At 38.3% G+C, this 15,828-nt stretch overlaps 1 protein-coding gene across 10 annotated transcripts in view; it reads right to left on the bottom strand.

Moving 5' to 3' along the window:
* MEIS2 (Meis homeobox 2) overlaps window positions 1–15,828 on the bottom strand; it is a 208,291-nt gene that overhangs the window by 176,844 nt on the left and 15,619 nt on the right. For all 10 annotated transcript variants that reach the window (XM_080643818.1, XM_080643817.1, XM_080643812.1 and 7 more), the window contains one exon: window positions 13,859–13,973. In XM_080643818.1, coding sequence (XP_080499944.1) covers window positions 13,859–13,973 — 115 coding nt within the window. The remainder of the gene's footprint in view (window positions 1–13,858; window positions 13,974–15,828) is intronic.

The following is a 15,828-nucleotide window of genomic DNA, read 5'->3' as shown; positions in this document are numbered from 1 at the left end:
TCCCCTCAGCTCCCCCTCCCCCCTTATAGATTTACCATCCAGCCTCCAACTCCGTGGCTACTCTAAAAATAAATTAAAAAGAAATAAGTTTGCTTTTGAGGAAACGTCATCTACCATGCATCAAACTAACTATTAATATAATTCATAACGGGATTCTGCTGGGATCCTCATTTATAAATTTTTGAGGATGTAACCAAATGTGCTTCCATTGAGCCAAACACTCCAGGGATATTCAGGAAATATAGTCTGATTAATACAATAAAGTAGAACCACAAGGATAGCTGGGTTACAGAACATTATGTGCAAGGATAGCTGAAGTCCACCAGACTTCTGACCATAGAGGAAATTGCTTTTTACACGACTGAAAATTGATCCTGGGCCCACGCGGACCTACCTCTTAAATACAAGATGCAAGAAGACTCCCGAGGATATTAAACCCTCTCTGAAAGTAGTTCAATGAAAGAAGCAGTCGAGGACAGTTTTCCAGAGTGTGTTCCGAGGAAGATTGGTCCCCAGAGACAATGCACAAAAGGGTTTCAATGGTTAAGTGAGCCTGCGAAGCTCTGTGTTTCTACCCCTTGCAGACTTCAAATGCACATTAGCAAATTAGAGGATCTGAAAATTCCTGTGCTAAAGGAAGCCCTGCTCGACTCCAGCGTTCAATCTATTTAACCACAAAGTCTTTTATTTTTATTTTTTTTTAGTAATGTCTACTTAAATATCCTTGGAACCGTGGTTTTTCAAATATTGAGGAATATATATTTACTCAATCCTGTTGAGTCATTTCTAGTTGTTAATAATTATAGCAATGCTATATAAATTTACAAAATGGTGTTCTTATATACAAGTTTCAAGAATGATGTTATATATAAATTGTGAATCACAATTTAAGTGCTTAAATTACTTTATAAAGAATGTCAACGCTTTTTTTGTTTAAAGCTACTTGAAATTTGCTTCTTCATTCAAAAGAATATTCATGCTTTCAAATAAACAGTATTTCAGGCAAGCATACGGGTCTGCTATTTTGACCGTGGAAGACATCATGGAGAACTCGTCACTGGCATTCAAAAGGAAGGCGATTATGTCACTACCCCCATTCAGAAATCTTCAATAGGTCCCTATTACCTACCAAATCAAGCACAAACTCTCCAGCCTGCTATTCAATGGCCTGCACAATATGGATCCAATCTTCCCGTCCAAAAAAAAAATATTATTGAAGGCCGGTTATGTTATCATAGCACAATGGGGGCAGAAGGGGAAGATGCCTAAGACCTGAAAACTGTCCTCAAGAACCTTACACTCAAATAGGATAACAAATAAGTCACGTAACCAATCGCTATAGCACAGAAGAGCCTGACTGTCAGCAGAGAGCATCAGAGGAATGTGGAATAGGACTTCAAAAGAAAGAAGCTACTTCCAACTAGCTGAGCCTGGGCTGGTGGAAGGTGGAGAGCCCGGCTCAGGGCAGGTAGATGCTTTTCCAGCTTTACAACATGCAGCAACTTCCCTTTCCTGAGTATGAATGCAGGATTTCATTTTTAGGTGATTCATCATGACGTCAATTATATGGGGTTAGTTCTCAAGCTATTTTTTAACAGGAGAATAAAAAGCTATTTTAAAAGCAATTATCAAACCAATATTTATAATGTCTTATTTCCTATGAACCAACCACAAAATCACTGTCATTTTATGTAAAGCATGGCATTTAATCCCTAGCCCCCAAATCTATTCAGATTTGGTATTATTTATTGCTCCCATTTTGCAGATGCAATGTTGAGGGCTGGAGACTTGCCCCTGACAGGTGACAGATCTGAGGATTTAAAGGCAGGCAGGACAATGCCAAAGGCCACATCTTTAACCACTGTGCTACACTGCCCAGAATTAACTTATGCCCCCAAATGAGTCATTATTCACCCAACATGCATCAGAATTTCCACTTCAACAACTCTACATGTGCAAACAGAATATCCTTTCTCCTCTTCTCCACTGGTTGATCAATGTCCACACTTTAAAACTCATTGCAGGGGAAAAAGAAAACTAGACTGTAGCACCTGTACCAAGGGAAAGGCTTGCATGTTATTTGAAACTCTGTCCCCTTCCCATATTCCCACGTCATCTCTCTATCAGTCCTGTCCCCCCATCTCTACTGCCACTGCCTTAATGCAGCCCTCATCTGTCTTTGGGAGTATTAACCCATATCCTATATTTAGTCTTGTTTCCTTCCAATGTATTCTCCACATTCTAAAAGGGCTTTGAGAAAAAAAATGTAAACTTCATCATGAACTCCTTTTGCTTAAATTCCTTGAATGTGTTCCCCACATCCCAGAGCAGGGTTTCCCTGGGGGATGGGTTAAAAATTCAGACCCCCAGGACTGCCCATGGAGACCCTGATCCTGTGTATCTGTGCTTGGCCTGGGAATCTGTATTTACACGCCCCTTAGGAGCAACTTATGCCCAGGAAAGTTTGGTAAACAGTGCTCCACAGGATCAGGTATAAGCCTCTTACTGTGGTAAAGAAGGATCTTCACAGACGGCCCCTACTTGTCTCTCCGGCCACCCTTCCCATCTCACATTCTCTCACACAAGCAGCAATATTGATCCAGTTGTTGCTCTGCACATACCATGTTGCTTCACACTTCTGGGCCTTCGCGTTGGTTGTCCCATGTGCTCCCCATCCCTCCCTATGATGTCCACCTGAAAACACGCACTGAAGCCACCAAAACCTTGTAAAATCTCACCAATTCTGCGAAGACTTCCAAACATATTTCAGACAGAATTCATCACTCCCTCTTCTGAAACACTTTACACTTCCATGTTATATGCACTACCACAAGCATGCATGTTGGTTGATTTGTTTACATTTCTGAGTTACTAAAGCATATAAGGAAAATACAGACCACACCTTATTCATTTTATATCACTAGCACCTAGGACAGTGCTTGGCACGAATTAGATGGTCAGTAAAGGTTGAAGGAAGAGCATATTTGGGGGATTCCACTTAGTCACCAACCTGAACTTTTTAAAAGCCGATGTTTACTTAATCCTAACAACTATCCTATGACCTAATTATTATTCCCAGTTTACAGGTGAAGAAATTAACACGTAGAAACATTGCTGCTTAGAAGTGGCAGGGCGAGGATGAGTGTTCAGAGCCACCTGCTTCCAAAGCTGCCATTCTCTCTACACCACACTGCCTCCATGTCAACAAGTCTTCCTCAAAGCATCCCCCAAAATGCATATCTATCTTGCATAAGAGTTATGTATATACATGCCATGGTGCCCCCACCTCCTGGGGGGTGGTAAATTATTGAAGGCAGGGACCCTTGTAATTTCTATGTTTTTATTCCCAGGGTGCCTTGCTCAATGAATATCTTTGTGTATTGACTTTAAGCAGCATACACTTAGATGTCTTGAGAGATTGAGAGCTTCCTCTCTCTAGACAGAAGTGTGTACCTACATATCTGCCCCAATGCGCAACAGTATGCCATAAAAGGATACCCATGAGGTAGATTCAACAGGCTTTCAATAATCCAGGATTTATCAGCTTTTCTTCATCATTCACATTTAGTATATAGAAACTTTAGAGGTTTTATTTTAGTGTATGGCATTTATTACAAATGTTAGTTGGAAGGAAAAATATGAAATTTTACACTCCTCATCTACTTTTGAAAATCTTCTAACTTAAAAAAATGAATTCTTGGTTTTGAGGCAACAGTAACACCTCTAACTGGTAGTGAGGGTTAAGGAACAGTGTTTTGATGAAGCAAATATTCTACTGACTAAAGTGTAACCAGCTACATTTTGTATGAATTATCAGCCTAAAGAGAATTATAACCCAGTAAAATATACTCAACTGGTGTAAATTTCTCCTGAAAATCCTTTAGATTTTTTTGAAGTTATTTGGAATACATTTCAGGAAAGGATCTAGTCTCAGCCTCTGTAATGATTAGCATTTAGTGTTCTTGTTAAGTACATTTCCACACCGAGAGGTTCTAATTGATTAATGATAATGGAAAAGTTGCTCTGTGTTTATAAAATACCCCTCATACCTACCTGGCTGAACAGTTGTTTGATATTAATGCATCACCTTACGTGCCCTACGTCTGAGTTGTGACATTATACTATCCCCAGAAAATGAACTGGAAACCAAGAAAAGAAAAAGCTCTCCTGGTAAGCAAAAGCAAGAAACAACAACAAAAAAATGTTATTTCACTACATATTATAACTAGCCTATAAAATCAAGGAACTAAAATTGCTCATAGTATAGCTCTAAATTTTATATATATATATATATATATATATATATATATATATATATATATATATATATATATATATATATATAGAATAAGTACAAATAGAAAAATATTACGACCCATGAATGTAAACATCAAATTCCTGGAGCTTGAATTGAAAGATCACCAAATTTCAGTCCTTTTCACAGGTAAGCAAAAGTCCAAAGAGATTAAGAGATTCATCCGAGGCCATGGAGCAAGTCAGTGTCAGCACAGGACAGAAGGACAGGGGAGTAAAGGAACGAACAGTGGCTGGTTCCAGGCGATGTTATGTGCTTAAAACATGGACTCTTACTTAATGGAATCTCCAGGACATGCAGACTTTCCCCCACTTTGCAGATGTAGAAACTAAATCTGGCAGAGACTGAGTCAAACTGGGATTTGAACCCATGCCTCTACCTCCTCAGTCTGTGCCCTTTGCAGGCCTCTTGACTCACAGTCCCACATTCTAAACAGAACCCCAAGCAGATGAAAAAGAGCTCACTACAAGGTTTTGCTTGCGTCACCCAAAATAATTATACTTACTCAAAAGCAAACTATGAAAAACTAAAGGACATATGTAGGAAATCAACAAAAGCATGTGGGGCCTAAAAATTCACGAATTACTTCCAGACTACCTGTGTATGAAGACCAATTACTTCCTCCAAGGTCATTCTATTCCTAAACAAGCAGTACAAGCAAAATGGATTCTGAGTTCATCATGGGAAACTGCCACATTAAGCAATTTTCCTTATTAGGTTTGCCATTACATTAAAAGACATATCTATCTACTTGCTTTTGGTAGAGATAGCATCATAAAAAGAAATCCCATCTCCAAATTCTGACCATATGTACATAATTTAAGACATCATTAAAGGAAAAGACAAATACTACTTAAAATAAGAATCTAAAATTTAAGAACCTACCTATTACCAAAAGAATTCTAAGTTTGAGTTGATGGTCCATTAGCTTATTTAAGGTAGTGTTGTATACAGCAAAATTTCAGTAAAAGGAAACATTTTTTATTATCTATTTTTAAATATATTTTTATTGAATTCAGAGAGGAAAGGAGAGGGAGAGATAGAAACATCAATGATGAGATAGAATCACTGATTGACTGCCTCCTCCACGATTACCACTGGGGATCGAGCCAGGAATCCAGTCATGTGCCCTGACCAGGAATCAAACCGTGACCTCCTAGTTCATAGGTCGATGCTCAACCACTGAGCCATGCCGGCCAGACTATTTTTTATTATCTCTTAAGGATGTAATGTGATTATATTGAATTTATCAATATGTTCAAAATAGTTTGTTTATGTTGTGGTCCACCTTAAAAAGAGGGAAAAAGTGAAATCTGTGGCTTTTGTTAATTGATTCAAAAGTGGACCTACTATTGCTAGATAGCTGAATAAGTGACTATCCCTGCTTTGGAAAAGAAGTGAGAGCGATCAAGAACCAAATAATTACAACACAAAATGTGAAAGATGGAGGTAGAAAGTGCCACCAGGATACAGAAAAGGGGATACTGTCCTCTATTTGGGCAAATCAGGAAGGCTTCAGGAAGAGATGACAAAAGAGTGCCCTAGGCAAAAGAGAAGCAGGGACAAACTTCCTCTAGGTCTCCCTCCATTACCCGCCCTGTTCCCCAGCAAACTGAAGGGCCCTATCACTACAGACAGGGTGGGGCCAAAATACCAGTAGCTTTATAGTTGTGAGTACATGAAACCCAGAGTTAATTCTTGTATTGTTATTTATTAATTATTGTATTAATTATCATCCATCAACTATAAAGGTACTTTGGCCCAGCCCTGTAGAATGAAATGGGCCACTTTCATTTTAATGAGAAACTAGATTTTAGTGAAATCCCATAGTATTTTCTTGGTCATTAGAAAGAAAGTGAGTAGCTCAAGACTATGAGAGACAAATTTGGTAGATAAGAATGGTTTATATTATTGTCTGCTGTGACATCAAAATATTTTTAGAGGCCCAATTAAAAACAAATGTCAGCCTAGCAAGATCAATAAAAAGTTATTCTCCCACTATCCATCCCCCAAAGAAACACCAGTAAGAATTTCAAGAAAGTCTCTGAGGGTAGAAACAGAAAGAGGAGGAAGGGGCAAACAATAACATGGCGTCAGTATAGACTATTCTTCCGAAGGAAGTGAAGACAATGAAGGGGAAAATAGAACACGTGTATTACAATGTATAGCAACACAAGGCTGCGTTTGATGCTCTGGAGGGCTTCAACAAGTACTGTTCAGCCAAAAATCAATTGAAAAATCAGCATGATAACAGAGCATGAGTTGCCCTATAATAGCCTTAAGACCCCCAAGGCTATGCAAGTCGCTTTCATCTGCCACACTGCACTGACTCCAGGGGAGCCTCACTTCCCCTCCCTGAGCACTGCGCCTGCCTGTGTTTCTAACCTACTGCTTACCCTCTCTTGAAAGGAGAGCTGTCAAGGACTGATGATGTTTTAAAGTGGTTTTTAAGAATTTTTTTCCCTTTTGCTTTATTCTTTATCTTTTCTTGACATTTGCACTCAAATTCAGCCTACAATATCAGTCATAGACTATTTCCACAATGTTAACTGGCCACGTATCATCTCTGGATAAGCTAATAATCTTGTATTTTGTGTGCCTTAACTAACAGACATGAAACTGCCCCTTAATAAAATCAGAGTCCCAGCGTATGCAAATGTGAGCAATGTGCAGCATTGTTATAAATATACATATATAGTTCATTCCAAGATTTCATCTCAATATTTCTTCGATCACTTCCTCACAATGTCTGGTTTGTTCAATTTATATTTCTACTTGGCATTTGGTGTAAACCCCCAAAGATAAGATACATCTGTCCCTTAGTCACAAATCTTGGCATTTTTACCTTAACTCAATCGTGAAATGATTGGTTGAAAATTACCTTGCTTATTATTAGCAGGAATTACTCATAAGAAAACATTTTATTTCCAAACTTTTGAATGTGACATGAGATGTATCAACTCAGTAGTGACATATCAGAGCTTAAGGAGGACATATAAACACCCTGATCCGTGTGTGAGGGAAGGAAGAGCTAATTGGAAGTCAGCTTCCCTGTGATTATCAGCTTGTTTATGGGGAGGGAGGACTCCTCTGAATGGCACTGTAAATTCATCCCTGATTATGGTGTTAAAACCAGAGCTCATTTCCACAAGCTCCTCCAAAGCCCCCCAACCCAATCCATTTTGTTTAGTTACAAAGGGTTGTGCACTGTTTTCAGAGAATGACAGTTTTCCATGCTTTGATTTTCTCCCGTTTTAAGAAAAATTAATCAGTTGCACAAGCCAGTTGTCAGATTTCACTTCCCTCATGGCAGAAAGCACACATATTCATTGTCTGCTATAAGAATAAATTTTAGTAATTTTTCCCCATGTCAATATGAATATTAGACTGACCCAATTAATATGAAATGCTTCTATGCTGCTGGAACAGACAGTGCTACAGAAAGAGCCATTTGCACAACCTGTTCATGATTATGGGCCATAAGGACACAAAGATGGCACACACATTTGTGGGCCATCTGAATTCTTATACGGAAACGGGAGGGGGAAGGAGGAGAGGCATGACATGAGCTTGACTGTCGTGGGTCATGTTTTTTAATCCGGAGTATTGGACATGTAACACAGCAACAAGAGCTGATCATTTTGTTTAATCACCTTTTGGATCTTTGCCAGATGGTCTCTATTGAGAGCGCCGCAAACAGAGAGAGATGAACTGCATCTAACACGCCACCAGAGCTTTCCCGTAAATGTCTGAGAACTGATTCCAACAAGAATTTAGTCTCAGAGCAGAAAGGGATACATTTAAAAACTATGTGCATTAACTATACTTTTCCCCATAGAATCCTCACTTGGCATGAATAATTTACCCACTCTTATGCTAATGGGATCATGAAAGTATCCCTCTGTCTTTAGTGCAGCTATTCTCAGCTTTCAGTAATTACCCCACCCAGTGAAAATAACATGGCTTCTGCATTGAACGGCCGACTAGTACCTGACAATTAGAAAGATCATGGCCGATGGTGGAAGGGTCCAGAGCTGGACAGAGAAACCCCAGGCACCCAAAGAAGAGGGCCGCAAAGGGCACCGTGGGTCTCGGGGGAGGATGCACGGGGTGGGAAGCAGGAGAAGAGGGTAGGAAGAAAAACTGTCCCTTGTCAAGCTTTCCTTTTCTTTTTCTGACTTACCAAATTTCACTTAAATAAAAGTATGCTCCTCTTTATAAGTGTAAAAGACACTCATGACAAGATTCGTTTTGAAGAAAAAATAAACGATATCTTAGAAAAAGAATTAGAGTTGTCTTCAAAACACATCTGCATTAAGTATTTATTTTAATAATCAGAATTTTTAAAAAATCTAAGTAGTGGAAAAATCCTCTGCATCTTGCTTTTTGGAGGGGAAAAAGAGGTTTTTTTAAAAAAAAACACCCTCACTCTCAACCTCTGTCCACAAAACTCCATGTTAGGTAGTTCACTGTGTAAAAATTATCAGGCTAAAACATCTGGGAAAGAAAGCTATGAAACAGCAGGGAATGTGGCTGGTTTATTGTTTATCTTTTGTTTATGAGGCAGTATTCAAGTTTAATTACTCCTCTAAATTAAACTCTAACTGGCACCAGGAGACATCCCTTTACATGACTAAGTTAAAAAAAAAATCTAGAAATCCCAACTCTGGGTTTTTCAAGTAAGTTGATACATATAGGAAGAAATTACTCAAAATTAACAGCAAATACAGAAAGCTTTTAAGTATTTATGGGCACCATTATATGTTCCTAGAGCATTTATTTATTAGAAGAGTTTCATTTTATTTCTAATGGTTACTATTTTTTAAAGTCCTAAGAAAATCAACAGGAATTATTTGAATGTTTGCTGGTGTTTAAAGGATGCTATATTTTTGACATTATTTTTTGGGGGGTGAGGGGAGAGAATGAAAATGAAACATGCATATTCTATATACAACAGTTCCTTCTATGGCAATGATAAATTATCAATTACATTCTTAAGAGAATTTTCTATACAATTAAAAGAACAGGAAGGAAAAGAAATGTCATTGCATTTATTGTAACAGTAAGTGACCAGTTTCGGATGAACTTAGCTCCAGGAAAAATAAAAGTTAAAAGCAACTAGCAAAAGATTATGCCAGATGGCATCTGTCATATTGTATTTAGGGTTATTTTAAAGAGATTGCCGCCACTATGAAAACATTCCATTGACAGAGTTTTCCTAGACTGAATAAGAAATTCCAGTAGAATATATTCAGGACCACCGTAAGTAAGTTTGAAATACGCCCCCTCCCCCCGTGTAAATATAACTGGAATATGTTGGTGGGGGAGAATACTATTTCATAACTATCACATATATTATAAACTCAGAAATGTAAGACTATTTTAGATGTTTGCTTATCTATAAATACTTACATCCAATATACAGGGGGTATTTTTAGGTTTCGACACCATGATGGCTAAAGAACTGGATAATAAATAAATAAGTATCTAGCAACGGAATTCTAGCCTCACTGCCGGGGTGATAGATAGGGACATCAAGGGAGGTGGGGGTTTGGCAGGTGGCTGCATTGCGAGGAACTGTGCTGGCTTGTGCAGCCCCGTGTCCTGAAAGATTAGAGAAGACGAATGCATTTAGGTTAAACTGGGTCTGGCAACAGTATGGTTAACGTGCGTGTGGTGTGCAGTGTGAGCTCAGCAGTTACTGGGCCAACTGTCTCGGTATTTCTGGGAATCCTGCCTATTCACAGTGCAGGGATTGTTCAATTGCTGCAAAATGTACAAAATGAATTTTACAAAAATGAATTGTAAGGAAGGCCCCATTACAACGATTTTACAGCAAAGATGTCAACATCAATTTTTCTTTCATGCATAGCTAATGATTAAAACAGCATATTCCATTTGCCTAAGACAATTCATTTCATATTGGCACATCAAAATATTGAAACACCAAGTTATCTTTACTCTACCCTTTTTATTCATTGCTGCTGAACCCATACCATTGTTCAAACCAGGAAAAATAAAACAAACTTGGCACGGAATACTTAAAACAAAGGCTCATCAATATTCTCCAATTTGTCAACATCTCAATTACAGCACTGGAAAAAATGTAAATTTCATGTGCTCTAAACACTGAGGGGTCTATTCTCTTGCCAATTCACATGCGTAACTCCCATCAGCGTTAATGGGAGTTACACAAACCCATCAATAATAATAATACTTGTACATATATTGTGCCTTTCATCTAAGGCTCTCAAAGTGCTCTGTGAACAAGGGGGCTGCTTCCTACTCTTTACTCTGGCAAAATACACAATGAAATACAAAGCAGCTTTTGACTCAGCAGGTACAGAATTAGGGACCCCAAGCCTTATTATCAAGCCCCATTTTACTGATGGGAAGCCAGATACAAAGAGAGCCAGTTACTTCCACAGAGCCACTAGTCTGCACCCTAAATCTGTCCCAGAAAAAACAGATTTCTTTCTTCATTCTAAAATGACTATCAAGCAAACTCCCTCCCTTCGGCTGCTCTGAGCAAAAGAAACCAGAGTGAATAGAAGTCTGGTTCATATTTATATAGTTTACTGCTAGGCTTGTGCTGTTTGAAAGACACAGTAGAGTCAGTTTCACATTTTACCAAGTTTGTTTCTTACAAGTTTTAAAAAATCTGATTTTTTTTTCTTCCTTTCGGTTTGTTGCACAAACACCAGGGAGGAAAAGATGACCTTTCACCTGTGTAACTGTAGCTCTTTCACTATCAAGTCATAAAATGAGGTATTTTTACATTCCAAAGTAAAAATTTGTATGAATCATTTTAGTAAAAATATTCACAAAAATTATAAAGCAACATAAATGCAGTATTGTTTTATAGCATATGGCTATTAAAGTTTAATTTAAAATGTGTAGGAAAACACTGTATTTACTACAATTCATCCCTATTTTTTCTGTTTATCATAATTTGTTTTGGAACTGAATCATTTTACAGTTTTCCATATGCCTGTTGTGCTAATAAATTCTGAATACGTAAGAAAAACTCTTTTCTAAACTATAAACTTGGTTTCTAATGTAATATTATAATATCTTTAATACTAAGACCATAAATTTCCCTCTTAGGTTTTCCATTATACATCCACCCTAAGATTTAACCTGGGATAAGCATATGCGATTTAGTCAATATCTCTGTTGACTTTGCCCTGAAGCAGATAATTAATCTTTCCCATAGAAAGCTACTCTGGACAATTCAGTGGGACAAAATATAAAAATGTCTTGAAAACATGTCTAAAAGACTAATAAGGGCATGGGCATGACAAAATACACTTGAGTCTGGCCTTCAAAATTTAAGGTCTACTGTAAAAATCAGAATACCCTTAAGCATGTGTTTTGGAACCACTGATGTGGGAAGCCAGGTAAGAAAGTCTCCATGCCAAAACATTCTCCATTTTATAGGAATCACAACTTCTTTTGTCCCTTACATTCTAATACGTAAAATGACTGACTTCCTAGTACTCATTCACATAAGTTACCACGTCCATTCTTTAATCCCAGAGAGATATGGTTAAAGAAACAAAATCCTGCAGGGATCAGATCCTTCAACATTGGATAAGTGGGTACAGCTCCCCACAACATAGAGGTTTGTGTATATTGTTTTTACCCAGTGTGTCGGTCTCAGAGGTTTTCTCTTTCTTCACCAAAACAACAACAACAACAACAACAACACAAAACTAACCCAAATGACAAAACTCCATGCCGTGCCCGTTACTACAACTGCTCCCTGCTCCAAACCCCGGGGTCTTCTCTCTCCCCCTCCCCTTGTCTCTGGTCCCTTCCTGCTATCTCCCTTGCCATAACTCAACCAACCCAACAGAACCAGTCAGTTTTAAATTTCAGTTGGGACCTTAGTGACCTGTTAATGAATCTACAGAGAGGAGAAAAACTCACAGTGTTGAGTTATGCCTGGTGTTGCTAGCTGACTTGGAGTCAGAAATGCTTGAAGCGTTAACGTAATTGCAAGAATGTGAAAAATGAAGCGCCGAGCTCCTGAGTGAAGTGAAAGGTCAAAGCGAGCCTCACACACAACAAGTCTTTGGAAGATAGCCTCATTAGACCATTAAGTCTGCTTCTTCTTTCCCCCTCTTCTGCACAGTGTTTAGCGTGTTTTGTTTTTATTAATAGATACATTTCCCCCTTTATGTGGCAGCAATTTTGGGTGGTAGGAAGGGTGGCGTCATAGAAAGCTTTCCAGATTTAACCACATTTGGAAGTCAGTCCATCACCATGACACAGAACTACAATGAAGCAGCTGCATTGCAGATTCATTGAATTTACGTACATGTCACCTTCAAAATGCCATGGAGTTTAGTTGTCTTACATACAATCTACCTGGTCCAATAAAAACAGTACATAAAGCCTCAATACATATGACTCACAAGTTCTTCCACAATGTATCATCGGATAGTATTCATTTCTGTGTCAGTTGCTACTTGCATAAACCTAGATTCTAATTTGGACCCATTCTCAAGTTAATGGCATCCTAGAAGGGACATTTCCTAGATTCTTCCAGAATACCAGGAACCCAAAATCCCTGGCCAGAAACTTGGAAGAGTTAAGGCACTCACCCTACATCAACCGCCCTCTTGTAAATGGCATATATGACTACAGCTCAAGCTGTTAAACTGTCCTTTACTTTGAAGACTGTCTAATACTTAAATAGTGTGGCTATAAACATAGTCATAATAGAGATGAAATAGACCTAGGAGATCAGACACCAGATAATGTAAAATATTAAAAAGTAAAATCTATACACTTTTCTGGACCACATTCAGTAATGCATCTTCCTTTAAATTATCATTTTAGGCATAGAAGAGTCATCCCTATCAACATATAATTGCTCTTTGTGCAATAGGTGAGTTTTAAATGGTAAAATTGATTCCAAATCACACCAGGCTTCCTTGTCATCTGCACTTCATGTCCCCTTTGCCCTCTGATTATTTTAATTTTTAGGACTTGTGACAAAAGTCACCATGACTGCTGAATGGAGACAAATAAACATCTAAGAATTTCAAAACCCATATTCCCAAGTTAAGATTCCATATAAAATTTGTGCAGGACTTCTGGAGCTAAACGGATTTTTGCATCTTCTGTGCTTTAGATGCATTATTGCTTGATTATAGAGAACTCTTACAGTGGGTACTGGAAACAAAATATAGTGTTTATAGCATAACTAAAAATACTGCACCTAGCTGCAAAGGAGCTCATCATTCTGTTTCCACACACAGAGAAGTGTAGATAACCAAATTTGTAAAAGAATTGGCAGAACTAATCAATTGTTAGTGCAATGCCTACTTAAAGACTAGACATCTCACTTGGATTTTTTTAAAGTAATGTAAGTTAAAGAGAGGAAATACTAAATAGTCTCCTAAATAGCAGCTGATTATGCTCCCTAACCTGCCATCCTCTTGTTTACAGGGAGGCAGATGTACTAAAGTCATAAAATATTGAAGTTATTTTAGTCATGCCTACTTTGCACAAGGAAAATGCTTGACCTTTTACCTTGCTCACTGCTGTTGTCTCCACTCTGGGAAGCATGACCCCCGCTGGAGGGCCCTGGGGTGCCTGCTGAGTGGGTGGAGGTTGCATCATCGTGATCTCGCCAAGATGCAGGATTCTGATGTCAGGATTCCAAGAAATTTGTCCACAGTTACCATTTCAGCCATAAATAAGGAACCAAGAAGAGAGGTACAGAGAGAAACAAAATGTGTACATATTAGTATTTGTGGAATTAGGCATCTATAGATGCCATGCTAAAATATGTTGTCTTTTCAGCAATCAGTACCAAAAAGATGCTTTAGAACCTTGATGAGGTCATGACCATATCAACGTACACATTTGTTAAGACAAATTGATATAGACACTTAAAATGGGTACATTTTTATTACACAGAAATTATGCCTGAATAAAGTTAAATTTTAAAGTTAGGAGGAAAAAAAGCTTACTTAAAAACCTAAAAGTCCTTTTTCTTCTTGCCATCTTAATTAGGGCATACTCTTCCATGAAATAGGTCCCAACGCCATTGTTTGCTAAATACTTCAGAACATTTAACATCTACAAAACTCAGTAAGTCCCTTAAAAAAATAAAACAAAACAAAAAACTCAAGAGTGTATGGGACAGCTCTTCGCACCTTTCAAATGCATTGTCCTAAAACAGCCTGACCAAACCCTCAAAACTGTCATCAACTGATTATACAACCAACAGACCCAGTGATATTAATCACGGCATCAGTACCTACTATATGATCAGTTCTGCTTTAATTTGCACTAACAGCAAGAAAAAAGTGAAACAACTAGGAACCGCCAGCTATCTAATAAACCGGACAGGCCTCGCCCGTGAGCTCCAAGGGAGCTTCAATTCGCAGAGCGGGGCTCTTTCCTGGGAGAACACTACTTATTTCCAAGGACATGCGGGCAGACCCCGCTACAGCTCATGCCACTTCGCTGAGTGTCTTCCTCTCCTGGCCCTCCTCCCCTTTCCCGAGCATTCCCAATACCCTGCTGCTGCTTAAAGGAAAACAGGAATTCTAGTGTACAGGAAGGACTTGGTCAGCACCGCATGAAGGCAGGCAAGAGATGGAATTTCCTCTGGCAGAAATGGGGAATAGGAACAGCACGTGAAACACACCCCCCCTAGGCCAGCGCTGTGCACTTGTCACCTGTATGCGGTGACTTCAACTAAGCTCACAGACTTACTGGCAAGTAAATTCTGGGGCAGGGGGATTCTTTGAGGGAATTTTTTTTTTAAATAACATCAATCTCTGAAAGTACACTATTTCTTCTTACAAGAATTGGTAAGGATTCAGACAGACCAACATGCTTACAGGCAACAGGCAAACATTTTGACCATCTGAAAGCAATCTTGCAATGCTGTCAGTGCATATAGTTTATCCAGAAAAAGAATCAGTCTATCCTTTTCCTCAACATCAACTCTATAATGTACATATAGAACATAAAGTTTTACCAAAATAAAATTTAAAACCAAGCTGAGACCAAGTAGAGGACTAGTCTCACTTGGAACAACAACCGAAAAAAACTTATGTGCAGTTATGCTACAAACTGAGTGTAAATTAATATTTAGCATTTTTGATAGATAAGCTATAGAGCTTTGAAATGACCCAAAGCTCTCTAGATTAATAACATCTATCTCAAATAATGCTACTGGCATCGCCATCAGGCATGCAATTGATTCAAAGTGAAAACCCCAAGCAGAAATTTAGTGACTATAAATACAGCACAGGTATAGATCTTTAAAATAAAGATATGTTTTAGGAAATAGATTAGAAAATGAAATTGCATAGAATAAAATGAAAACCAAAGATCTCTGCTTCCTATATTAAGACAAAATCGTGTCTGCAATCTCTCTTTTATATCTAAGTTAGAAACCACTCCAATAGTTTCAACCTAAAGATACTAGTAAATAGAATAGTATAGCGTTTCTTGAAGGTTTGTAGCCTCTTTGTGTCAGCTGT

The sequence above is a fragment of the Plecotus auritus genome (assembly GCF_963455305.1).
Source record: "Plecotus auritus genome assembly, chromosome: 1".
In the NCBI taxonomy this organism is placed as follows: Eukaryota; Metazoa; Chordata; class Mammalia; order Chiroptera; family Vespertilionidae; genus Plecotus; species Plecotus auritus.
The sequence above is the reverse complement of the archived record's forward strand: the minus strand, read 5'-3'. Positions and strand labels throughout refer to the sequence as shown.